This window comes from Panthera uncia (assembly GCF_023721935.1).
Source record: "Panthera uncia isolate 11264 chromosome C1 unlocalized genomic scaffold, Puncia_PCG_1.0 HiC_scaffold_3, whole genome shotgun sequence".
Taxonomy (NCBI): domain Eukaryota; kingdom Metazoa; phylum Chordata; class Mammalia; order Carnivora; family Felidae; genus Panthera; species Panthera uncia.
In genome coordinates, this window is record NW_026057584.1 from 39,053,907 (window position 1) to 39,081,641 (window position 27,735).

At 37.2% G+C, this 27,735-nt stretch overlaps 1 protein-coding gene across 2 annotated transcripts in view; it reads left to right on the forward strand.

Moving 5' to 3' along the window:
• The window catches only part of DNAH7 (dynein axonemal heavy chain 7), a 267,164-nt gene that overhangs the window by 192,725 nt on the left and 46,704 nt on the right, over nt 1-27,735 (forward strand). For both annotated transcript variants that reach the window (XM_049615226.1, XM_049615227.1), the window contains 8 exons: nt 1,218-1,408; nt 5,367-5,500; nt 6,198-6,533; nt 14,325-14,451; nt 15,687-15,881; nt 17,997-18,089; nt 23,328-23,504; nt 26,304-26,465. In XM_049615226.1, the coding sequence (XP_049471183.1) occupies nt 1,218-1,408; nt 5,367-5,500; nt 6,198-6,533; nt 14,325-14,451; nt 15,687-15,881; nt 17,997-18,089; nt 23,328-23,504; nt 26,304-26,465 (1,415 nt within the window). The remainder of the gene's footprint in view (nt 1-1,217; nt 1,409-5,366; nt 5,501-6,197; nt 6,534-14,324; nt 14,452-15,686; nt 15,882-17,996; nt 18,090-23,327; nt 23,505-26,303; nt 26,466-27,735) is intronic.

A 27,735-nucleotide genomic window follows, 5' to 3' on the forward strand; every position in this document is an offset into this window, starting at 1 on the left:
CCCATCAAGACTGCACATCTAGTCCCTTGAAGGACTTGTGCAAAACACCATTATTCAAGGTTGGCTGCAATAGCACCCCAAACACCAAAATGTAAGACTAATTTGGCAAATGTGTCATGAGCCCTAACAATGTCCCTGATCTTTCAGCCAGGAATTCCCCTTCTGGAATGCTATCATAAGAAAGTATTCTTAAGCACAAGGCTTTTGTATACAGTGCTGTTTGTAACACTGAGAACAGAAAACAATTGAAATATATAATAATAGAGAATTGATTTAAAAAAAGATAAAGTTAATATGTGACTATTATACAGTAATTAAAAGCATGTTTATCAGGTTTAATTGGAATATTTATGCTATAATGTCAAGCAAAATAATTAGGATGCAAAATTAGGTATATTGTTTAGTCTCAATTGTGTATAGAAAAAGATGAATAAAAATACTGAAGAGACAAATTTATCCAACAAATAATTATCAAACATAGTTTTGTGTCATTTTTCTACCCACCTGCATAGGAGTATGAGACAACTGTGTAAAATATTTGAAAGATAAACTGAGGCACACTAAAATTTTTAAATGTTTATTTGAGCAAAACACAATTGGAATTGGGCAGCACCAAACTGGAAGTTGTTAGGGTGCCCCACTGACCAGAGCTGAGGATAGAGAACAAGTAGGGAGCAAAAGCTTAAATAGCTTAAAATTGGCTGTTCGTATTTGGTTAGCCTTAGGGTTTTGATTTTGACTTGATTTTGTAACCTTAAGACTTTTATAAGTTTAGAGCTTGGCTTGCTTACTCAGCCACCAGCTCAGTCTAATAGCCTCCTTGCTTAATAGTTTTAGTCTTTCTTACATTTTCCACATGTGCTACTTAAGCGTGAGTTACTTTTATGATTACAAATGTAACCAAATAACTACAACTTGAAACGCTTATTCTCTGGTGTCTCAGACGGCTCACTGCCATCATACTTGGGCACGTGGTGAATTGCAGACCAAAAAGCATGGAAGTGTGCAAAATGACAAGACAGACCCACTGGTTAAGCCCTTCCCACAGACTTCCAGTTATTTTTATGATACCATTTCCTTATACTCAGAAGACAAAAATAATTTTATAGGTAACTAGGAATAACAGCAATGTAGAAGGCTAAAAGAGTTTGGAGAGTTGAATGTTTACAGTCAGTATTTAAAATAACATGGCATCTTTTTTTCTGATTTTACTCCAGTGTTACTAGAAAATGTTGGAGAAGAGCTAGATCCTATCCTGGAACCTCTTCTACTAAAACAGACCTTTAAGCAGGGTGGGAGTATATGTATCCGACTCGGGGACTCTACCATTGAATACGCGCCAGATTTCCGCTTCTATATTACTACCAAGCTAAGAAATCCTCATTATCTTCCTGAAACATCAGTAAAGGCCAGTATCTAAAGTGAATGTTTCTTTATCGAATTGTACAATTAATGACTATATTTTCCTCCTAAGCCATAAGAAGAACAGGTCTTCCTAAGAAAAAGATTTTGTCCTTGCTTGGCAGTTCCTGAAATAGCTATAATAATTTCCAAATGTTTATTTTGTGTGTGCATGTAAGTAATAAAGGAGCCTTCAGTGTGCAGTGAAAAGTAAACTTTGAGAATCTAATTTCTATAATTGATATTATTCTTAGAATTTCATCGTTAAGGATAGATGGCACATATGGGCATCCTTTGTAATAAGTGATAATATGCTAATTCTGGGCATTGGCATTAACAAAAATCCATTCTCTCTCAGAATAAGGTTGCTGCTATCTGATTTTTTATAATTACTTAAAGGAACTGATTTTGATCACTAATTCTTTTTAAAATACTAGAATTTCCTTTCAAGAGCAAAGTTAGTTTAAAGTCCTAGTCAATGACTAAAATTACTTGAGATACTGATCTGCCACTGAGCTCCTGGAGGTCATTCCATTTTTTATTCCCAAATCTTGGCACTCGATAAAGTTGACTCTTGGTAAATGTTTGTGGAATGAGAGAGGTTAGGGAGGGATAACTTTTATTTACAGAAGATAGGAAGAGATGGGGTGCCTGGGTGGCTCAGTCGGTGAAGCATCCAACTCTTGATTTTGGTTCAGGTCATGATCTCACAGTTCATGAGATCAATCCTTCCATCCGGCTCTGCGCTGACAGCATGGAGCCTGCTTGGGATTCTGTTTCCCCTCTCGGCGCCCCCCACACCCATGCATGCATGTGTGCTCTCTCTCTCAAAATAAATATTTTTTTAAAAAATCTTGCAGGAGAGGACATTAAGAAATGTTGATTTTGATTTTGAAAGTTACATACAGAGACAAGATTTATCCAGAGAGTTCAAAAACTGTCCTTTATTGGAAATATTTAAATTAACATAGGCATCTCCCTATAGAGGCAGAGGAAACATAAAGATGACCTAATTCGTTCCCTCCAAGATGAAAAAACAGTGTCACTGCTCTCAAGAGATTTACAGTGTAAATAATGTATATGTAAAGTGACCATATTTATGACTAGGAAAACACAGGAGTTCAGAATTGGGGACATACTAAAGTATGTCCAGTCTAAAGTATGTCCATACTAAAGTATGTCCCTACTGCTTCAGGGCAGCCAGGAAGACTGGGGAAAAGTCTTGAGCTTAGTTTTAAAAAAACACAATGTTAAAATATGGAAGTTCTTGGCCACCTATTTTTAACTTATTAAAATAAATGTTATCTATGCACCTAAATTGTGTATTATCTATTTATCTATTAGGAGTGGTAGTATCTAGCAGTGATTAAGAACATAGATTCTGGACCCAAACTATCTTGGTTCAAATCCTAGTTTTATCACTTGCCAATTGTGTGATGTTATTCAACCTCTCTGTGGCTCTGTTTCCTAGTCTATAAGCAGGAATAATAAATGTCTATCTCATGGAGGGGTATAAAGGCTAATTAAATTAATCTGTGCCAATGCTTAGACTAAGGCCCACCACATAGTGTTGTGTGAGTGTTAACAATTAGCATTATTGTTTAGCTTTTAAATATAAGTGAGAAAGAGTGAAGCATAAGAGAAAATGATAAAATCCCAAAGCTGTGTTAAAAATTTTTTAATAGATGACGTGGTAAGCCATGTTTACTTTTCAGTAAAAACTATGAAAATATCACAACTAACCAACAATTCTGAGTTGACAAGTAACTAGTTATAGAAGTCATAAACTGCTGTGGGGAAGAAACTGATCTATGATTCAGTATTGAAATCCTTAAGATCCCTAGAGTGCCTTATTGCTTCATTATTTTTAATTGCTGGGATTGATTAAACAGGGATTAGAAAACATAGTGAGGCAGTTACTTGCTTTCATTTACAAATTAAAATACTTCCTCTTCATCCTATTTTTAGGATCTTTTATGTACCTTTGCTTTCAAAAGTTCCCAAGGGATGATATCATGGTGCTATAATCCTTTTGAATCTAAATGAAAATAAAATTATGAAATCATATTTTATATAACTTGAAATGTTTCTTTGTTATTATTTGTTTGAATGTTTATTGTTATTTGTGAGCAAATGCCTAGATTTACAAAATCTTGATCTCGAAAGATCTAACATTAATGGAATATGAATGAATACCTCCTTGTATCTGAATTCAATGAAATAGAATTTGTAAAACATAAATTTCCCTCAGTACTATGGCTATAGCTTGGGGATTAAAGGAAATCTAACTTGTGCACTTGTTTTCTCATGCCAACAGGGAAACTCTCGAAAGCTTAATTTTTTTCCACGAATAAATGCCAAAGCAGTAGAGAATTACAAGACAACATTTAATGGAGTTTTTAATTGCTCGATTTCAGGAATTTCTTATTATCCCATCTAAATTTATGATTATGCTCATGTAATCTACACTAAGTGTCCCACCATGGGTCAGGTGAGGGGAAAAGTTTAACCCAGAGGAAACCACCATGGAGAAGGTGCCGGGTTTGGGCAGAGAAGGGAGTCACCTTCCTAGGGGTACTGCAACCAGCTGTTTTACACTTTCTGAGACTTTTCTTACAAAGGAAGAATGACTCCATTCTTGCAAAGGAAATAGTCTCAAATTCTCTTACTAGGGAAAGGTGGGGAAACATAAAGTCTCCCACTCAGCAGCCAGAGCTGAAGAACATGCAGACATTTCCTAGTTGGTGTGCATGGGACTCCACAATTAGTTCAGCATATCAAAAATGAAAGGTACATGGAAAGGAGGTGTGAGAGGTGATGCTCAAGACGGAAGTGCAGACCTGAACTCAAGACACACGGGCAGAGGGCAGGCAGATTGCAAAATAGATGTTTAAAAAGGCCGGGGTGGGGGGGGAATAAAGGTTGGGGGACAGTGCTCAACATAACCCAAGGTCAGGTAAGTATTTATTGACTTATGGGTTTATTGATGACCAGAGCCAGAAAGTTCCTATAGTTTATTGCTGTGGGTATTTATGGATGTGTGGAGGCTGGGATGAGAGTAGACTGTAGAGGGCTGAAAAATGAAACGAGATAGAGACAGAAAGCTTATATAAACAACAGTTTCAATAAATACGGTCGTGAGAACACAAAGGGAGATCATTCCACAGCTGAAGGGGATTGTGGGAGAGCAAGAGAATGACTTACTAGTTTATTTGCTTTATGAAAGGAGAGACCTGACCATGATTACTTTCCTACTTATGGGAAGGAACCAGAGAAGGAGAAATTCTAAGATGTAGAACCAAAGCGTGTAAGAGCCATTAGATACTGGGATGAAGCTTTAGACTTCACCTTGGAGTTGGTGGACTTCAACTTGGTAGACTGCGCCTTGATGGACACCATTAAAATGTACATTCCCTAGTTCACAATAGTAGCTATTCATATTGTAACACGATTGTATAATAGGCCATATTATAATATTGTGTGTCATACATTATGTAATATTATTATCACATTGTAAATATCATACATACTCTACTCAAGTAATAATAGTGTTCTTTTTCCTCCTATCTCACTTGGTAAGAGTTCCCTTTACTTTTTGACACCACTATGATCCTTAACCTATAACTCAGCTGGTCCAGCCAGTATGAAGGATAGCTTCCAACCTGACCCTAATTGATTTGAGGATTAAACAGTTGTCAGAAACTGGGCCAGTTCGAAACAGGAATAAAATTGATCACCAAACAAAACCCTTTGAAATACTGCATTTATGACTCTGAGAAACTTTGGTGGGTTTTTAATCTGGCAGTCAAGCTTGCATTTACCTTTAATCATCATCTCTACAGATTCCAGTTTTCACATATTCCTACCATAGTAAATAGAGCCTATTTTAAGGTCAGAACTGAAAAAAGCAGAGGCTTTCTCAATAGATGTAATGATGCAGTTCTTGAATATTCTTTCATTTACAGGTAACATTATTAAACTTCATGATCACGTCTGAGGGGATGCAAGATCAGTTGTTGGGGATTGTAGTGGCACGCGAAAGGCCAGACCTCGAAGAGGAAAAGCAAGCCCTGATACTACAAGGAGCTGAAAACAAAAGGTTTCACGCATTATGAAACACAAAATCGCTCTGACTTGTTTCAAATTCACTTAGAATGGATTAGAGTACATTATAAAGAACTATCTTGTTAGATTTAGTAGGAACATCAAATGAGGAGATTGAAGAGGAAAATCTAAAGCATTAGAAGCCCTCTATGTGAATCTGGAAAATTGCGTGAGAGTATAATCTTCCGTACAAGTTCTAGGGCACTGGAAGAACCGGAAGGCTGCCACAACTCATGGCAAAAGTTGTAATATTCGTTGTGTAGCTGACATTATCTCTTTTCATCAGGGCATGGTCTGAAAGAATACGTTGCATCCCACTTTCTGCTTGTAATATCTCTATCGTAGACACAAAAGGCAAAGCTCTAGAAGTCATGAAACTCTTCAAAAACTAAATGGAGTGATACTTTCTGTGCACTCAGGGCTGAGGTACTTGATGGCAGAGCAGACTGGTTTACACCTCTCTCTCTAGTTCCCATGCAAATGATCGTTGGAAAGAGAAGTGGAGCAGAACCTGACTTTTTGACATTTTGTGAGATAAAAAATTAATTATACAATAGCACCGTTACGGGTATTTGTCACAAAGTGATGCATTTCTTTAGGTTCCGAGCCCTTTGTTTCTTATACAAGAATGTGTGCATGAAGGGATTTTAAATGACTTCTTTTTCTTCTGAGAAAATTGTGTTTTATTCCAGGCAGTTAAAAGAAATAGAAGACAAGATTTTAGAAGTTCTTTCATCTTCAGAAGGCAATATATTAGAAGATGAAACTGCTATTAAGATATTATCTTCCTCCAAGTCTTTGGCTAATGAGATTTCTCAAAAGCAGGAAGTAGCCGAAGAGACGGAGAAAAAGATTGATGCCACCCGCATGGGCTATCGGCCTATTGCCGTCCATTCCACCATCCTGTTCTTCTCTATCGCTGATCTAGCTAACATCGAGCCCATGTACCAATACTCACTGACCTGGTTTATTAACCTTTACATCCTGTCTATCGAAAATTCAGAGAAATCAGATGTTTTAGTAAAAAGGTATGTAAAAGAAATACTAATTAATACTAATACTAATACTAATACTAACCAGTGCATGAACATTAAATAGTAATCGATGCCTTTCATTGTTGTTACAGAATGGTGTGAGCATTACAGTTATGGCTAAAGCAAACTTAATTAATTATTGTACTAGAAATAAATTTGAGGGTTAGAAGAGGAACAGATGTGACCAAATTCAGTCTGCCAGGAAATCATTTACAGGGAGATAGGATTACAATGTAATCATAAAAAGAGGAAACATTTATCTCTGTTTATCATGTGCAAAATGTATTTGTGATGGGAGATAGGGAAAGAAGAGTTAATATCCCTGAAAGACAGGACTCTTACCCTCTGTAACCTAGCGTTCCAAAAGTTTTAAATTTACATTTTGGTATACACAGATTTACAGTTTGTCCAGTAACAGGGTTGTAAAAAAATATTCTGTTGTGATTATTTGTGTTATTCTTATTGATAAAAAATAGTTTATTTTATTGTTGGCTACTATAATCAGTAGTGGAATTAAGACCTTACAGTAAAAGCATGAGAGAATAAAATGTCATTTTATTAATTATCAGTGAGACAAATTTTACTTTGACATTAAACTAACTTTTTTGATCAATACGAAGCTACATACTTCAGTTTCTTGACTGTTCATACCCACAAAGGAAACCCAATTTAATACTTAACCACTTGGCAGCGAAGAATTGTTTTTTAGAAATTCAAAATGCTAAAATCCTGAAAATCGAATCGAATTCCCGTCATTTATCATGATAGAACTCCACTAAATGTTGAATATTCTCAGACTGAACAATTTCTTGTATCATTATTTTACAAGCTTGAATATGAGGTCAGTAAAGGTGTAAGACTGACACATGGTTTAGCGATTTTTCAGCTGTCTCCCCATGAGAGTGAGGAGCGAGTGAGTATCTTCAGGAAGAATTGCATGGTGGTGGAGTTTAAAGTATGTTTTTATGTTACGATCTTTGAAAAGTTTAGTTTATTTCTCTATGTCTTCCAGTACCTGGAATTTTCAAGGGTAGCAAGGATTACTGAAGCATAGGAAACAAAATTATAAGCGATCTTCCTTAGAAAAGTTCCCAGCTATTTGCATTGTTAGTTAATTGAACAGGCAGGTCTGCTTTTCACACTAGATTCTGAGTTCCCCAAAGCAAAGGTTTCTTAATATTCCCAGAACTTAGCACAGTGCTAATCACATGGAGCCACAACAATAAATGATGTTTTGCCTTTCACTGCAGTTCATTTATCTACCTTGCTTACAACAATAGCCACCAAAATGTCATCATCTTAACTAGTTTTAAATTAAGGTATTTGCTGGAGTCTAGAGAAGAACATTTCTTTGCTCTGTCTCTTAAAGACAAGAACATTTCTTGTCTCTTAAAGACATGTTTTGTGTATAAGATTTAAAAATTAGAACAATTTTTTGCTTCACAAATACTTACTAGTTGCTTTATTATCTCTTGTTACATCAAATTAGAACTCATCCACAGATATGAGGGGCTTCTTCATAACTGTGATATAGTCCCTTATGATTTAGAGAAAATAAAATTCTTTTAGCCAGATACGAGACTTGGGTAGAATCTAGAAAACAAAATATGTGTTTTTTCATTAAAATTCTTTAATTTAAATACAATGAAAGTCATATTCATGACTCCAGTGATCCTGAAAGTGTAATTCTGGAGCCAACCAAAGAGTAAAGGAGAAGACCACATTTGAAAACTTAAAAAAAAAATTTTTTTTTATCTTTATTTATTTTGAGAGAGAGACAGAGTATGAACAGGGGAGGAGCTGAGGGGAGGGAGAAACAGAATCAGAAGCAGGCTCCAGGCCCCGACCTGTCAGCACAGAGCCCGACGCGGGGCTTGAACTCACGAACCGTGAGATGGTGACCTGAGCCGGAGTCGGATGCTCAACCGACTGAGCCACCCAGGCGCCCCTATATTTGAAAACTTTTATTGAAATTATAGTATACACACAGAGACATGCAGAAATCAGAAGTATTTACTCAGTGAGCTTTTATTATTGAGCACACCTGTGTAATTAGCACCCAGACCAAGACCCAGAACATTATCGACAACCCAGAAACCCCATTTTGTGTCCCTTTTAGTGACTGACCAATCCCCTTCCACCAAGGTAAAGATTGTCCCGACTTCCAGCACCGTAGATCAGTTTTGTCTGTTTGAGAACATCATGTGAATGGAATCACACAGCACGTGCTCCTGTGTGTCTGGCATCTTACACTCAGAATTGCATTTGTGAAATCCACATTGTTTTGTACAGTGCAGTGGTTTATTCACTCTGATTGTTACATGGTGTCCCAGTGTGCTAGTGTATTGTAGAAGTATCAAAACAAAATCTTTTCTCAACCTAGAAGTTTTTTTCTCCACAAAGGTAGTAGAGAAAGAAAACACTTTTATGATTCAGTAAACATTAAACCAGAATATAATGCACATTAAGAGGTTGCAAAGGCAGAAATCGCATCCCAAACTCACCTGCTAACTGAAGTGACCATCTGTGTTAACAAACTGGCGTTAGCCAGAAGGAAAACAAATGTGAGTTGTATAAAGGCTCCTTTTCACCACATCCTCACCAGCACTTACTATATCTTGACTTCTTGATGATAGCCGTTCTTTTCGGTGTGAGGTGATCTCTCACTGTAGTTTTGATTTGCATTTTTCTGGTAATTGGTGATACTGAACATCTGTTCATGCGCCTGTTGGCCATTTTAATGTCCTCTTTAGAAAAATGTCTATTTAGATCTTCTGTCAATTTTTTGATCAGATTGTTTTCTTGTTATTAAATTCTTAGTTCTTTGTATATTTGGGGTATTAACTCTTTATTTGGTACATGGGTTTGCAAAAATTTTCTCCTATGGCTGCCCTTTCTCTCTCTCTCTCTCTCTCTCTCTAAGTATAGTTGACACACAATGTTATATATATAGTTTCGGGTGTATGGTGTACAACATAGTGATCAGACAAGACCATATGTTGTGCTACACTCACCACAAGCATAGCTGCCGTCTGTCACCAGACAACACTATTGCAATACCATTGACTTATTCCCGATGCTGTACCTTTTATTCCTGCGACTTATTCGTTCCATAATAACTGGAAACCTGTATCTCCCAGTCCCCTTCATCCATTTTGCTCATCTTCCCCCAACCCCTCCCCTCTGGCAACCATAAGTTCTCTGTATTCATGGATTGGTTTCTGCTTTTTGTGTCTTTATTTGTTTTGTTTTTTAGATTCCACATAGGAGTTAAGTCATATGGTATTTGTCTTTCTCTGACATATTTCACTTAGCATAATACCCTGTAGTCTCAACCATGTTGTTGCAAATGGCAAGATCTCATTCTTTTCTATGACTGAGGAATATTCCATTGTGTTTGTGTGTGTGTGTGTGTGTGTATGTATATATGCGTATATATATATATGTATATATATATACTCACACACATATATACACATATGTATATACATGTATATATACACATATGTATATATACATATATACATACACACACACAAACACACACATTTTCTTTATCTGTTCATCAATTGATGGACACTTGGGCTGCTTCCATTTCTTGGCTATTATAAATAATGCTGCAATAATCATAGGTGTGCATATATTTTCCAAATTAGTGTTTTCCTTTATCTTTGGTTAAATACCCAGTAGTAGAATCACTGGGTATTTTTATTTTTAAGTTTTTGAGGACCTTCCATACTATTTTCCACAGTGGCTGCACCAGTTTACTTTTCCCCTAACAGTGCACTAGAGTTCCTTTTTCTCCACATCCTCACCAATGCTGGTTATTTCTTGTCTTTTTGATTCTAGTGACTCTGACAGGTGTCAGGTCATACCTCACCGTGGTTTTGATTTGCATCTCCTTGATGACTAGTAATATCAAGCATCTTTTCATGTGTCTGTTTGACATCTGTATGTCTTTGGGAAAATATCTACTCAGGTCCTCTGCCCATTTTTTAGTCAGATTATTTGGTTTTTTTGGTGTTGAGTTGTATAAGTTGTTTATATATTCTGGATATTAATCTGTTATCAGATAAATCATTTGTGAATCTCTTCTCCCATTCAGTAGGTTGACTTTTGTTTTGTTGATGGTTTCCTTCACTGTGCAAAAGCTTTTTATTTTTGGTGTAGTCTCAATAGTTTATTTTTGCTTTTGTTTCCCTGGCCTAAGGCAACTTATCTAGAAAAATGTTGCTAAACCCAGTGTCAAAGAAATTACTGCCTGTTTTCTCCTAGAAGTTTTATGGTTTCAGGTCTCACATTTAGGTCTTTAATCCATTTTATTTGTGTGTATGTTGTCAGAAAATGCTCCAGTTTTATTCTTTTGCATGTAACTGTCCAGTTTTCCCAGCACCATTTGTTGAAGAGAGTGTCTTTTCCCCCATTGTATATTTTTGCCTCCTTTGTCATAGATTAATTGCCCATATAAGCATGGGTTTATCTCTGGGTGCTATTTTGTTAATAGTTTCTTTTGTTGTGCAGAAGCTTTTGGGTTTGATGTAGTCCCATTTGTTGATTTTTGCTTTTTTTATGCTTTTAGCGTCATGTCCAAGAAAACCATTGCTAAAATCAGTATTGACAGGTTTCTTCCTGTTAGAAATTTTATGGTTTTAGGGCTTATGTTTAGGTCTTTGACCCATTTTGAGTTAATTTTTGTGAGTGGTATGAGATAGGTGTCCGTTTTCATTCTTCTGCATGTATGTTCTGCCATTTGGACATAGATTGACCGTGAGCACATTATGCTAACCAAGATCAATCAGGGAAAGACAAGTACCGTGTGATATCACCTATATATGGAATCAAAAAAAAAAAAAAATCATGCCTTTAAGAGAAAAACAGTAAAGTGGTGGTTGCCAGGTGAAGGAGATTGGGAGGTTAAGACTGATGGTGTTTAAGGATATAAACTTGTAACAACTAATAAAATTATCTCTTATTTTACTCAGCAACAAAAACATTTCATTTTTGTTTGCTTTTTAAAATTTTTTTTATATTTATTTATTTTTGAGAGAGAGAGAGAGAGAGAGACAGAACACAAGTGGGGGAGGGGCAGAGAGCGAGGGAGACACAGAATCTGAAGCAGGCTCCAGGCTCTGAGCTGTCAGCACAAAACTCGATGCAGGGCTTGAACCTACAAACCATGAGATCATGACTTGAGCTGAAGTCAGACACTTAACTGACTGAGCCACCCATGCACCGCATTTTTGTTTGCCTTCTGTTTTTAAAATAACATTTATTTTTAGTATTTATTTTTGAGAGAGAGAGAGTGAGACAGAGTGTGAGCTGGGGAGGGCCAGAAAGAGAGGGAGACACAGAATCGGAAGCAGGCTCCAGGCTCTGAGCTGTCAGCGCAGAGCCCGATGCGGGGCTCGAACCATGGGCCATGAGAAGAAGATGACCTGAGCCGAAGTTGGACGCTTAACTGATTGAGCCACACATGCACTCCATTTTTGTTTGCCTTCTGATGGCTATTATTCGTAGTAATTCTTACTTAAGTATTACAAAAACATATGTTATGATTGCTATGAGATGTACTGTGAAATAGCCATAATTTGGTTCATCTGTTTCTTATAAAATGTTAATATAATAAAATAAATAAATAACTATTGCAAAACACCTGTAAGTACAGAAACAAAAACCTAACAAGGATAGAGCTTTGTCAAAGGGACCAAGCTGAAATCTCTCTCTCTCTGAGAAAACAAGCGGACACACACACACACACACACACACAGTTGTTTTTTCCTTCCACTTCTATCAAGATCATTTTTTCCATGTTATTAAATATTCTTCTGAAACTATTTTTAATAGTTGCACAATATATCACTTTATGAATGTGCCATAATTTTCTTAATGTAAGACTCACAAGTAATCTCCAGCCTTTGAATTATAGCTAATACTGCAATAAGTATAAATGTCCACACGGGTAATTATTTCCATATGCTAGAATCCCAAAATCAGAACGAAGGTGTTTACTTCTTTCAGACTCCTGATATAAATTCCTTTCCTGGAAAGTTATTCAAATATACAACTCCACTGAGGGAACATCAATGATCTTATATCCCTGTGTCATGCATTAGCATTGAAAATGATCATTTTTATCCTTTTTCACTGTAACAGATTATTAAAATATTGTATTTTAATCTGCATTTTTATCATTGATGAGACTGACCTTGAACTTGTAATATGAGTGACGATTATAATTTTCCCTTCAATCTTCCTATCTACAAGAAGAAATTTGTCTTAAAGTGTAGACATTTTTATTTTATTCTAGAAAGACCAAGTCTGAGTTGCCCTGTATTAATTGTACTGTTACAGATGAGACAAATTAAATACTAAGTGTGAAAAGACCATTATTAGCATAAAAATGGGGACAGGAGTAGTATTATTATTTTAAATCTTCAGAGAATTCAACTACATTTCAGCAACTAGTTTCAAAGCCCTCTCTATCAAGCCCCTTTTCAGAGTTCTCAACCAGAAATAAAATGCATCAATTTGTTTAATTTTCTTTATGAGAATGCTGGCCGGGGACAAAATAATTAAAGAAATAGGCCAGTAAGGAAAAAAATAGAGTTGTGATGATCCGTACCCTGGGATATTAGTTTGAAAATAGCCACAATATGGTGGTACTGGTAGATTATTTTTTCTAGACACATTAAGAAACACTGATAAAATTTTTCTTCATCAAAATCAAACTCTGCTAATTTTTCCTTCGGGTAAATTGGTCTGCTCAGTTTCAGCCCTTGTCAATCATTAGCTCTCCACAAAGGTTTCAGCCAACTGTTTTATTTCTATTATAACTATTATAACTAATATAATAAAACATTTGTGAAATTTTTGTTTCAATGATCGTTTATTTTCCTTGTGAGATAATTACATGAAAATGTTTAAAGTGTTATGTACATGCTATATGGATACAGATCACACATGTTAGGACTTACTATAAAGTTGTTAGTTGCAAATATTGCGATTATTCATATTTTCATGTTCTGTCTATGTAGTAAATAAAAATGTACTTGGGGTGCCTGGGTGGCTCAGTTGTTTAGGCATCTGACTCTTGATATTGGCTCAGGTCATGATTTCGGGGTCCTGAGATCAGGCCCTGCATCAGGCGCTGTGCTGAGTATGGAGCCTGCTTCGGATTCATATTCTCTCTCTCTCTCTCTCTCTCTCTCTCTCTCTCTCTCTCTCTGTGCCCCTGCCCCACGCATGCACACATGCACTCTCAAAACAAACTTAAAAAAAATGTAATTTATCAAGTTTTGTGATTTCTCTAGCTTTTATGGACTTATGAGCAGAGTAGCACAGTACTAAATGTTAATTTAATAAAGGAGCTATGAATTTTAATCTGTTAATTTAATATAAAACATACAACATTTGGAAGCATTTATGGAATAAGAAAATCAAATTTTACCCTAAGAAATGCTTTATAGTTAAAAATCATCCACAAATCTTTAAACGCAACAGATTAATGTACCATGCATTGACTCTTTTCTGAAAGAAAGATTAAGTGTTTTTTAAAAAATCAGTCAACAGTAAAATGCAATTCTACTGAAGTGTTTCTACATTGTGTAGCTCTCAAATTGGTGCACCCAGTTAATGACAATCCTTGATTGTTTTGGGGGTAATTGACCAGAAAGCTGATTAGAAGAATATACATCTAAATGGTTTATAATAGGTTTCCTTAAGAACATTTTCTTTAAAGTATAATGCATTTTTTATTTATTCACTTCTCTTTCTGTTGACCTGTAGGCTTCAAATTCTCAAGGATCACTTTACTTACTCCCTGTATGTTAATGTCTGCCGATCACTCTTTGAAAAGGATAAACTACTCTTTTCCTTTTGTCTAACTATGAATCTGCTGCTACATGAACGTGCGGTCAGTACTGTTATAATTTGTAGGAAAAACATTAACATTGATTCATTAATTTACTAATTTGTATGGGAGTATGTGTGTGTATTCACAAGATGGTTGTAAACGATTAAACAATTACTGCAGTTAAGGCAAGAGATCACAACTAGACTGAACTTCACACAGGGGGCAAAATAAATAAAGCAGAGTCCATTATGTAGTTATTCCTTAAATCTCTGTATGTTTTAGTTTAAATAAAATAGTTTCTATTAGAATCTTATGTAAGTATGTATATATATTTACTAAATATGTTGATATATTTACATCAAGTAATCATATAGAGTATATGGTAATGTTTTTAAGAACTTGTGCAAGTTAGTCCAATCTAACCATTGGAGCTTAATAATACCTTTCATAAATTTTACTATGTTTCAAATCTATTCATTTAAAATAAAAGACGCACCTTAAGAATGAGAGTATCGTATAAATGCACTCTTTTATTCACTTAGGTGCTAAAGATTTATTGATTTTTGTCTGGTGATACATTGGCTGAATTCTGAAGGAGTAAAGGCACTTTTCTTGCATTTCTTGCAAAAGTTTCATAGCAGTACCTCATTTCCTTTTTATGGAAAATAATTGAAGATATGGCAGATTGATGGCTTTCTGTCTTCCCCCCGTTTTTATCTATTTTTATTTTTGTTTATCTTTTGAGTATAGTTCGCACCAATGTTGCATGGGTTTCAGGTGCACGACATAGTAATTCATCAACTCTGTACCGCAAGTGTAACTACCGTCGACCACTGCTGCAACACCACTGACGATATTCCCTACACTGTACCTTTGATTCCTGTGATTTCTTTACTCCCTACCTGGAAACCTATCTGTCCCACTTGCCTTCATTTTGCTGATTCCCCCAGCTCCTCCCCTCTGTCTTCCCACAATTTTTAGAGCCAGTAAGATGCCAAGCAGTCATTTTGGAAAACATTTATTCAGATAGAATTTTTAAGTTTAGATTAGTAATTCTGGAGGAAAATTATCAAAAAGTGGTTATCTAGAATGGAACAATTTTCAAAACCGGTTATAATGGATAAATGTTTTCTTATGAATAAATACTGAACTGCTATACCACTAGCTATAGAATTTCATAAGGACAATACTTGAAACTTGAAAATCAATAGCCAGTTCTTTTTCAATGGTTTAAATTTACTATGTACACATGATGAATTCATTTCTGATTCTTCATGCTACTTTGTTTTCCGAAGGTTAATAAAGCCGAGTGGAGATTTCTGCTAACTGGTGGGATTGGATTGGATAATCCTCATACCAACCCTTGTACCTGGCTCCCACAAAAATCCTGGGATGAAATATGTCGACTAGATGATTTACCTTCCTTCAAAACCATTCGTAGGGAGTTTATGCACTTAAAGGATGGATGGAAAAAAGTGTATGATAGTTTGGTATGTTCTTAACACTTTTGCTTTTTCCAAAGTTTTTAAATGGAGAAAATAATGCTAAATTTCTTTTTTATTTTGAATAAAAAACAAGATTTAGGTAAACTTTAAACAACTGGTCAGACATTGAAATCAGGGTTTCGATTTATATCATCGGCACCTTCTAAATTGATGGTTCTGTTTTGAACTTCTATTCAAATCCTTGAAATGTGTAGAAATGCATGGTCCTTAAAATATTCTGTTTGAATTTCCATGCCAAATTTTTACTTATTAACAATTTAGATTTTGTAATCATAATAGCAGGTGAGTTAAAGATTTTACAAAAGATTTTACTTCCTGTACCAGGAGGTAAAAGAGATATCCTTATCACCAGAGATAAGAAATTTGGAGCACAGAAGGCTGTATCAACACCCTTGTTACTTTCTACTCATTTACTGCCCCACCCCAAATTCTATTTAGTATTCCTTATTAACTGAAACTCCCAAAGTTAAATTGTCTTTGATCTGTCAATTCCTCACAGATTTATGGTCTCTTTGTCTAAAAAGTATAAAAACTACCTGCTTGATCATTTCTTTGGGTCTCATTTTCATTATTGGACCCTCTGTGTACATGTAATCAAATGCTAGATTTTTTTCTCCTGTTAATCTGTTTCATGTAAATTTAGTTTTTAGTCTACCTAGAAGAACCATGGACAAAAGAAAATTTCCACCTCCCCCCTCTTTCAGAGGGAAAAGCTAATAGTTCTCAAGCAATTTTTCATGGGGCCCTATCTCACTAATTGGAGACTATTATAGTCAGGACAAAGTGTAAAACAATTTCCTTCTAGAATACATAGAAATTGTTGCCTTTCCTCACTTTTTTTTTTTTTTTTTTTTTTTTTTTTTTTTTAGGATAAGGGCTAATATTTTGCCAATTTGTAGTTATTTTTTTCCCACTCCTTTATTTCTTCTCTCCACATTCTGCTTTCTTGGATTTAATTATGCAAGAAAGAGCTCTCCTTAGGGAAGACGGGAAGAGGAAATAAAGAACCAGATATATGGAGAATATTTACCTACTTCTTATAGTAGACATGACAGTGAGATTGTATTTACACATAAATTCAAACATTTGGACTGGATCGCTGTTGGATCTCTCCCTGTTAGTAATAAAAACATATTTCCTTGAGGGGCGCCTGGGTGACACAGTCGGGTTAAGCTTCCGACTTCGGCTCAGGTCATGATTTCACAGTCTGTGAGTTCGAGCCCCGCATCACAGCTCAGAGCCTGGAGCCTGCCTCAGATTCTGTGTCTCTTCTTTCTCTCTGCCCCTTCCCTGCTCATACTCTGTCTCTATCTCTCTCTCAAAAATAAATAAACATTTAAAAAATAGTTTTAATATATTTCCTAGACACAAATAGGTTTTTGTGAGTACTTCATTCTAATTTGAAATAGAGATTTTACTGACTATGCTGAAGCATGGAGATTTCTAATCTGAGATACTACATAGCCTTCCCTGAGGTTTTAAGATTCCAAATGTCTCCTTTTTTTTCTTTTTTTGAAATTTACCCCTCTTGGGTTCTTAATACCTCTCTTACATATTTTTAATAGCTCTCTCTGTTTTGGCTTTTTTTTAATATATACATTTTCTTTTTTTTTTTTTTTTTTTTTTTTACTATATACATTTTCAAATATACCTTTATAAAGAAGATACCAAAACTTTGTTCAAAACAGGAAATATAATAAATTTATAATAATAAATTTTCTTCTTTTATAATATATATTTCTTTTTATAAATAGATGGTGACAGTAGTGGGTAGATTTTTAAATGCCTTTTGAGAAATAATGGGAGCACTCCATATGTACATTTTTAATAAGGAGATTCATTTTGTCTAATGATTTGTATTCATATTGACATTAACCTGCTCAATTCATGCCCTAGTTTTGATTCCTTTGTGGTGTTTTAAATTTTCATTTCATTCCTTATTTCATAACTTTGCCCCCGCCTGATAAAATTTACATTAGTATTCTTGATTTCATTTAGTCATTACATGGTTTCTCTAAAAATCAGCTTATACATCAAAATACTGTTCTCTTGGGAAATAATCTCCAAAATAGAATTGAATTCTATCTACTGTAATTTTAGGAACCACATCATGAGGTTTTTCCTGAAAATTGGGAAGATAAAGCAAATGAGTTTCAAAGGATGCTTATCATTCGTTGCTTGAGGCCAGACAAGGTAAGTGTGGGCTTTGAAAGCAGCTCTGTGATTCCAGTCCACCCCTTCCCCCCCCCCCCCCACCCCGTCCTCCATTATAGTCTGGTTTACCATATTTCCTTATATAATCACAGGGGAGGTGGAGGAGCCTGGGGGAACTAATCCCACTTCCTTCTAATGCAGCCATTTTATCAAGAATTTTGTACATCCTTAAAGCCACACTAAATTAGTAGCTGACCAGACTATATGTTTTGGTTCTATTTATTTCATGATTCTTCCTTTTAATTCATGCTTTCCCAATTCCTTAAAACCTACTTCCTTTACATGCTGTAACTTCATTTTTATTCTGATCGCTTTGATGATATTAGTCAAACAGATCTAGTAGAATTTCTGGCTCTTCAAATCCTGTCTTTATGTATAGTTCTTTGTTGGCCTTTGGAAAGCAAGTACAATATCATTTTTAAGACATTCATCACTGCTGACTACAAAGGAAAACGTCAATACTGTTCATTTTAATTTCTTTAAATGATACATTATATAACCAGTGAATCCGCTCACCTGTCCAGGTCAGCGAATTTCAGTGCTCAGTGACATTCTCATTTGCTTCATCATATTCTATGTTTTTAATTTTTTTAAGTTTATTTATTTATTTTGAGAGAGAGGGTGTGCTGTGCAAGCATGAGCAGGGGAAAGACAGAAAGAGAGAGGGAAAGACAGAATACCAAGCAGGTTCTGCGCTGTCAGCACAGAGCCCAATACAGGACTCAAACTCACGACCTGTGAGTCTTGACCTGAGCTGAAATCGAGAGTCTGTTGCTTAACCAACTGAGCCACCAGGTGACCCCATTAGCCTCCAATTAAAAAAAAAACCAAAAAACAAAAACCTAGTCACTTAAGTATAATGACCCATATCTATGTTCTCTGAAACACTATAGATATTAGGTAGATTGAGGAAAATTTGAAAAAACATCCTAATCGTCCTTTGTTACTAGCCAAGTAAAAGTAATACATAACGATTTCAAAACTTACTGTAGCCACAGTTTGAGCTGCTAAGGAATATATATAAGTCAGTCATTCCATCCTAACAACAAACAACTGGAACTTAGATGGTGAAAGCAACATACTTTAAAAAGTTCTTACCTGCACCAGTGATAATGTGGGGTAGAGGCATTCTTCCCTCTGTACGCCATAGTCTGTTTAATGAAGATAAGCGATTCTTGCTTGGCCTGTCAGTGTGCTCTTAGCCAGTGGCCGAGGATCCATTAGGCAGAGTGCCTAGGGCCCAGGATGCTTCTAGGTGTTCATGAAAATGTTTGAATTCCTTTTAAAAATGGAAAATATAACCTGGACTTGTTAACGCTTGTAATTACCCTGAAACAAATGTAAAACATAATTCTTACTTGTTTTTCATGGGGGAAGGGATGCACAAGGTGACTAGGACCCGCAAAAGTCACCACACTGCCCTGCCCTGGGGTGTTGGAAACAGCCACAATTGTTTAGGAATCAGGTATTAAACTGATGAAATGTTCTCCTCCTTGGTAGCCCTTTCAAAAGTGAATTGCCACTTAGTGTTAAGCCTCAGAAGTTTCCCCTACAAGTATTAAATATGGAAGAATACGAAATGCTTCACCCTCTGGCCTGAAACAGCATCCTCCCTAAAAGCTTTTTTTTTTTTTTTTTTTTAATTTTCAAAGGTTTTTACTTTATTTTCTAAGCCAGGTAAAGACTCTTAATACTAAAATGACTCTGCGTGTACCACTGACCTTCTCCCGTCAGTATTTGAAAAAAACAAAGAGGCTTCTGTCCATGTTTTATATTAAGTTTGATTAAAAGTGACTAATGAGCCATTTCCTAACTACAGCCTTTCCCCTATAAATATCTTTTCCCCAGTTTTATGTTTTAAAAAAGTTGATATTTTAAGCTGAAAATACATTGAGCTACCAAATAGATCAAACATTACTTTCCGTATTCATTCTCTTTTTAAAGTATATTTGAGGAAGGTGAGGAGTTAGATATTCAAGTTGAGGGGTTTTTGTTTGTATGTTTTTGCTTTTAAATCAATTGAGGTGAAACTTACGGTTTTATACTTCTCTTAGCTACTCTGTCCAATATTTTGCACCCTGACTTGTAACTTTGTCCCCAATGTTTCCATATCTCCTTTAGAGTTTTCCTTGGATGGGTGGATGAGTGTAGACATTAATGCTATTGGCCAGGATTTCCAGTTCTCCTCTGCACGTGCGTGCGCACACACACATATACACACACACACGCAGGAGGTGAAGGACTGTGGCTATAAACCTTGCTCTGGCCAATAAAATGTGAGAAGTGTCAGGGCAGAAGCATTTTAATTGCCAGCGTGGAGAATCTCCAGGGCACTCCCTCTGCCATCAAAATTGAGGAAGCACATACTGATATTTAAGTTCCCTAAGCAGGCTGGAGCACTGAGTCAGCACTGGTGGTGAGTTGTCTACACACCCACAGGACTTTACAAGGATGAGAAATTGTTGTGTTCAGTCACTGAGATCTGGAAATTGTTTGCTACTGCAGCATAATTCAATTTAACCTAAGTGACCGGTTACCGTTAACTATACTATGCGCCTGTGATCCTTAATATAAATAAATTATTAGTATGCTCTTATATCATTAGCTACCTCAAACCCTTCAATCTTACTGTTACCAGGTATTCCACGTTCTAGTGGTAAATTGTTGACTTTGGAATCTATATATTTAAAAATAATACATGGAGCACCGGAGTGGCTCAGTCAGTTAAGACCCGAATCTTGATTTCAGCTCAGGTCATGATCTCATGGTTTGTAGGATGGAGCCCCACAACGTGCTCTGCCCTGACAGCTTAGAGCCTGCTTGGGATTCTTTCCCTCTCTCCCTCTCTGTTCCTCCCCTGCTTGCTCTCTCTCTCTCTCAAAATAAATAAACATTAAAAAACAAAATAAAAATAATATATGGCTATGATACTTTTAAGAATGGTTTTCCCAAGTAACATGGCATTGGCTACCAGAGACAGGAACAGTGCTATATGAGGCTAGAATTTGGGCTAATGCTATGGAAATTTTTATTATCTCATATATATGAGATAATATATCCACCAGGAAAATCAGCAGTGCTTCAATCTCTAGTTTACATTAGATATTATTTGCCAGCACAATTTTCCACTGCTCGGTCCTCAATACAGGGTCCACCCAGGGGTAACAGGCTGCATGTGCCAGGTTCTCCCATGCTCTAATTTAGAAAAATGTAAAAGATGCTCAGTCAATCACCAGTAGGAAAAATGAGATGGACTCATACTTTCTTATGGAATTTAATATTTTATAGTGTTTGATTGATGAAAAGAAGCCTATCAAGGGAATAAATACTGAGGTGTGCCATGTTTTGAGCCCATTCACAAAATAAGCTTCTGGCCACCATTCTCTCCTGAAGAGTAAACAAAACACAAATCAATCAACTTTCAGTAAGAAACTTGTCAAACAGTAGTGAATATGTCTCTCTGACCTCCGATAAATCCTACAGGAACTTGCAACAACACATAGATTAACATAAATGGAAAACCACAAACTTCTTCCCTGCCTTTGGGAAGGTGATTGCTTAAATTAGCCTGCAATTTTTGTTACTGACAGATTTCGTTTACAGACCTAATGCTGGCATAATCCGATGGCAGAAGCAAATCCAATTCTGTTGACTTGCAAACCGAACAGCAAACACAGCTTAATTTACCTTGAGAATTACACTTCAGTCTTGGGAGCAAGCAAGTCGTGCTCAGTTTTAACACTAAAAAGAAAACACTGGGGGCACCCGGGTGGCTCAGTCAGTTAAGCGTCCGACTTCGGCTCAGGTCATGATCTTCCTGTTCATGAGTTCGAGCCCGGCATTGGGCTCTGTGCTGACAGCTCAGAGACTGGAGCCTGCTTCAGATTCTGTGTCTCCCTCTCTCTCTGTCCCTCCCCTGCTCGTGCACTCTCTCTCTCTCAAACATAAATAAACATTAAAAAAAAAAAAGGAAACACTGAAATTTGTCCGCGCTTCCCCTCGTGTGCACACCCCTGACCTAGTTCTCCAGCTCTGACAGCTAGCCAGCCATGTCTGCATGTGAGCAGTGGCCAATGCAGCCCGAAACACTCATAAGAGAGGGGACAATGATAGCTCAAACTTACTAAAAGTAATACCATGCACTTAGAAGCCATGTGCTTTTGTTTTGTTTGTAAAGCTATAATTTAGTGAAGAAGTCAGCCTTGGGAAGAGAAAAAAGGTTCATTTTCCTTTGTTAGTTGGTGTTTTAATGTAGTGAGAAAAGACCAGCTATGGGAAAAGAAGAATGAGAAAGGTAATATCCCTGGGATAGACGGGAGATTTTTAGTTTCCTGCAATTAAGTTTGACATCTGTGTGCATTCAGAATAAGAATCCCAAGCAGGCTCCATGGTCAGCCTGGAGCCCCACCTAGGGCTCGATTCCACAACCCTGGGATCATGACCTGAGCCAAAATCAAGAGTCAGATGCTCAACAGACTGAGCCATCTAAGTGCCCCCGTTATCAGGAATCTTATGCAATATGGCTTTGGCTATTTCTCAGGAGTATGGCTTGTTTCTCCTTCACAGTCCTTTTCTTTTTTCTTTCTGTTTGCTTTCCCAGCCATATCAATTCTTTCTTGATGGTATAGTACTGTATAAATCATTCTAAAATTTCTACTTTTGAGTTGTGGACTTTTAGCCCATGGTATTTTAAAAGTTAAGTAAAAGAGTTAGGGTTTCTCACATCCTTCATCCACTAGGTATTGAATGCTCCGTGAAGGGAAGAAAAATACCTTTGAATTCTGGCGTCACCAACCACTTATCTTTTATTATTTAAATAACTTATAAGTTTTTTCTATCTAAAAGACGTTTATATAAAGTCATGCCTTGGACCCTCCTGGTGGAGGTATTAACAAATAACTAAGCTAATGTACCTAGAGTCCTTTGTTTTAAAATATCTACGGGGCACCTGGGTGGCTCAGATGGTTAAGCGTCTGACTTTAGCTCAGATCATGATCTTGCAGTCCGTGAGTTCGAGCCCCGCATCGGGCTCTGTGCTGACAGCTCAGAGCCTGGATCCTGCTTCAGATTCTGTGTCTCCCTCTCTCTCTGCCCCTCCCTGACTTGCACTGTCTCTCTCTCTCTCTCTCTCTCTCTCAAAAATCTTTGAATCTGAACTTTTTAATTTCGTAAGCAGATTTTGAATGTTCTTTCAAATATATTCTTGTCTCTTTCTAGGTTATTCCAATGCTGCAAGAATTTATAATCAACAGATTGGGGCGCATGTTCATTGAACCACCCCCCTTTGATTTATCCAAGACATTTGGAGATAGTAACTGCTGTGCACCCCTGATTTTTGTGCTCTCTCCAGGAGCGGATCCCATGGCTGCTCTTCTAAAATTTGCTGATGACCAGGTACCTTAAAATAGATGAGGTTGTCTGATATTATAAAAGTGAATAAAGGATTTTCTGGCTAAAGTTTTTAAAACACAAACTTGCTTATCCAAAATGGTGGGAGGGAAAGGTAAAAATTTATCACTCACTTAGCTTTTGAAAGAGTAGGGTTCCAGAAGTTGACAGAGTCTCAAGAAAATATTAAATTTTTTTTTAAGCTTATATATTTATTTTGAGAGAGAGAGAGAGACAGTATGAGCAGGCAGAGAGAGAGAGAGAGAGAGAGAGAGAGAGAGAGAATCCCAAGCAGACTCTTCACTGCCAGCACAGATCCTGATGCGGGGCCCGAACCCACATGAAACTGTGAGGTCATGACCTGAGCCGAAACCGAGAGTTGAAAGCTTAACCGACTGAGCCACCCAGGCGCCCCTCAAGAAAATATTTAAATGACAGCACTGACATTAAAAACAGTTTTCCATATCCAAATTATAAGACCAGAATTTGGCTTGAGGGACACTTGCTTCTATTTTGGGGGCACAGAGAGACTTTTTGACATTACACCAGTATATGAGCGTGGATTGATTTAATTCAAGTCTTGACAGTGACCATGGGGGGATCTTTCTCTGATGCTGTCCCTTCTCCCAATTTCTTTCTTTTTTTATTTTTTTAAATTAATATATTTATTTTGAGAGAAAGAGAGAGAGATAGCATGAGTGGAGGAGGGGAAGAGAGAGAGGGAGAGACAGCACAGAGCCCGATGAGGGGCTCAAACTCATGAACCGTGAGATCATGACTTGAGCCGAAATCAAAAGTTGGCCACTTAACCATCTGAGCCACCCAGGTGCTCCCTTCCAATTTCTAAAGGGGGACCTTCTTGACTTTCCAGAACAATCCTATATTACAGTCACATTACCAGGTTAGAATATATTCCCATATTTATATTTCAAGGCTTTAAAATTATTCAAATGAATTTACTGGAAATTTTCTTACATCATTCAACCTAGAATAAGAAAATCTTCATGAACAGGTGACAACATTTTATTTTTTTTTTTTAATTTTTAACGTTTTTATTCAGTTTTGAGAGAGAAAGAGGGAGAGAGAGTGAATGGGGGAGGAGCAGAGAGAGACAGGGAGACACAGAATCCACAGCAGGCTCCAGGCTCTGAGCTGTCAGCACAGAGCCCAACGCGGGGCTTGAACTCACAAGCTGTGAGATCATGACCTGAGCGGAAGTCAGACATTTAACCGACTGAGCCACCCAGGTGCCCCAGGTGATGACATTTTTTAGTTGATTTTTTTCCCTTTTGGTCTAATCGAAATAACATTTTATGGAAATAATACTGACATTTCTAAAACCAGCACCACCACTTTTACTGTGCTTTATCCATACTGCTAATTTTGCTAGACCTTGTCATGCACACTTCTCTTTTAATTTTTAAAGCAATCCTATGAAGTAAAGAGCGGCATCTCCATTTTACAGGGAGGGATACTGAAGCATGGAGAGCTTAAGTGGCTTCTCAAAGGCTGCATAGCTGATGGATTACAATACTCTTTACTAGGCCAATTTATTTTAATATTTCATGGTTTTTTTTTTCCATTGGGGGTAATTCTTAGATACTTGGGAACTGATCGTGTGACACAGCACTTACCACCGGTTAAAGAAGTGCTGGAATGTGGCTGTCACCACTGAAGGAGATGGGGTGTGAGATGACGTATTGAGGGGCCGGATCCACATAGGACCTTTGTGGGCTATGTTAAGGATGTTGAATACAGTGGGATGGTGTCATGGGATTTTAAGCAACAAAGTGACACAATCTGATCTATAGTTTCTAAAGCTCATCCTAGCCGGCGTGAGGAGAATTTATCTGAGTAGGGCAAAATGGAAGCAGGGCATTCTTTGAAGTGGGGGGTGGGGGTGGGGCCGCTGCTAAAAGGCCAGAAAGAGCAATGGTGGGCCAGAGCGGAAGTGCTGTGGATGCTAGAGGTATTCGTTTTAGGTGGGACTCCTCTCCAAATCAACGTGATCTTTCCGATCCTTTGAGATCTTCCCAGTTCCTCTCCATTTCTCTTCCCACGTTGTACGACTTGATTGTTCTCTGCCATTGTTCTCCGTGCATTGTCTTCACTTGCTATCTCCATGTCCAGAAATGGTAGCACCGGGCTCTATTTTGTTTGCTGCTGCTTCTGCCCGCTAGTGTTGATGTAACTGCCCTGGAAAGAAAGAGCTCAAGGAGTCCCAGACACTGTTTCCAGAAGCTGCAGATGAATCAGGATATAGTAGAAATGCACTCTGGACACATATTTCCACAGAATCCTTTAAAGAAACTTTAAAAGGGGAATTAGGAGTTAATTTCTTTTTTTCCACCGAACTCTATGCAGCAATGAAATTAATTAAAATATAATTATTCAAAGATCTGGAGGAAACAGAAACAAGTTCATCTGTCTGTTCGTAGTTTTCTTTTCAGCTTTGGATTTTAGGAGTTGCTGCAGGACAGCTGGGTCCTTTCATCTCCTGTTTCCTCAGGTTAAAAGTGTTCTTAATATTTTTTCTATCCCTTATGTCAACAATCAAAGACCCTACAGAATTTTCCATTTATTACCATGACTATTTATGACCTGAACTGACTTGCTTTTGATCTCAGTTTTTATAAGATTCTTAATCAGTAAGAATTTTGTAGGGCTGCATATGGTTAGACCGTTGAGGGATTCTACATAATTAAATTTGAACATATTTAGTGTTAACATTTCCTGTAAAAAATAACACTGATTCTTCTTTAAAGGTGTATTGTTACATAATATCTTTGCTATTCTTGTACACAGGGATATGGGGGATCAAAGCTTAGCTCTTTATCCCTTGGTCAAGGCCAAGGGCCCATAGCTATGAAGATGATAGAAAAAGCTGTCAAAGAAGGAACATGGGTTGTTCTTCAGAACTGTCACCTTGCCACTTCTTGGATGCCAACCCTCGAGAAAGTTTGTGAGGTAAAAATGCAAGTTTATTTTTATGAGATTGTATTCCCCCCACATAATTACTGATATACACGCCATTCAGCTCCATGGCTGTTCTCTGGTTCGGAGGGCTACAGGCGAGTGGCATGCCTGGATTACAGGAGAGGTGGGCTCGCACTGGGAACTAGGGGACCAGAGGAGATCATGCAGTCAGGCGTCATCCAGTCCCTCTCAACAGGGACAAAGGCTCATGCAGTGAGTTGGAAATCTCCTTAATCCATAAGAGCAGCCTCAAACATGGGATTAAACCACAGGGCAAATGAACACCAATGTACTTTTTACAGCAGTGGACCAAAGACAACAAAGGAGGCTTTTCAGGGTGAAATTCATGTAGTCACTCTAAACCAAAAGGCTTCGGGATGTAACTTTACTTTAACTGACTTCTCACCTACTTAGCCAGTGACTCTGCCACGGAGGATCAATCTGAATCCAAAGGAGTACTCCCTCCTTGCCCCCCATCCCCCTGTTCCTGCAGCAGGTTAGGGCACTTCCCTATTCTGGTGGGCAGAAATTCCAGGAAGAAACCCCATGTAGCTCAACTGAGGAACAGAAAACCTGGCACTTGATTTCAACAAATATAGAGAAAATGTATTTGATGTAATTACCCACGACTCTGGACCGCCCCTAACTCAGGAGTCCCACGGGTTACTAATTAGCCAAGGTAATGATATAACTTGCACAATCCAGACATACAATTGAAACGTTAAGGAGCCAGTTTATTTTTCTTTGTGCCACTTGTCACCATTTTGTCTGTATCTCTTAATGGAATATAAGCACCATGAGAACAGTGACTTTGTTTTCTTCTCTGCTTTATCTCAACCACCTTGAATTGTGCCTGGTCCAAAGAGACAGTCCATAAATATTTCCTGAGTCAGTGAATAAATACTGCTTCCCTGCTTAAAACTTTTCCATTGCGTGCAAGACAAAGTTTAAACCCCCATCGTGGCTTACAACACCCTTCCTCGTTGACCTTTGCTTCCTCTCAGTTTTCATCTCTGGCCACTTTGCATCTTGACTTCTATGCTCTAGCCATTTGAAGTTCTTTCACTTTGGTCTAGCATACTTTTTCAAGAATGTAGGCCATCCTAATGTTTCCATCTGAAAAACATTTCTTCCTATTATTTGCCTTACCAAGATCTTCTCATCCTTCAGGCCTTACATTAGAGGTTTAATATTTGTGCCTGTTTCCTCGTGGTTCCTCCATCTCTAGGCCATTCTTTTTTTTTTTTTTTTTTTTTTTTTT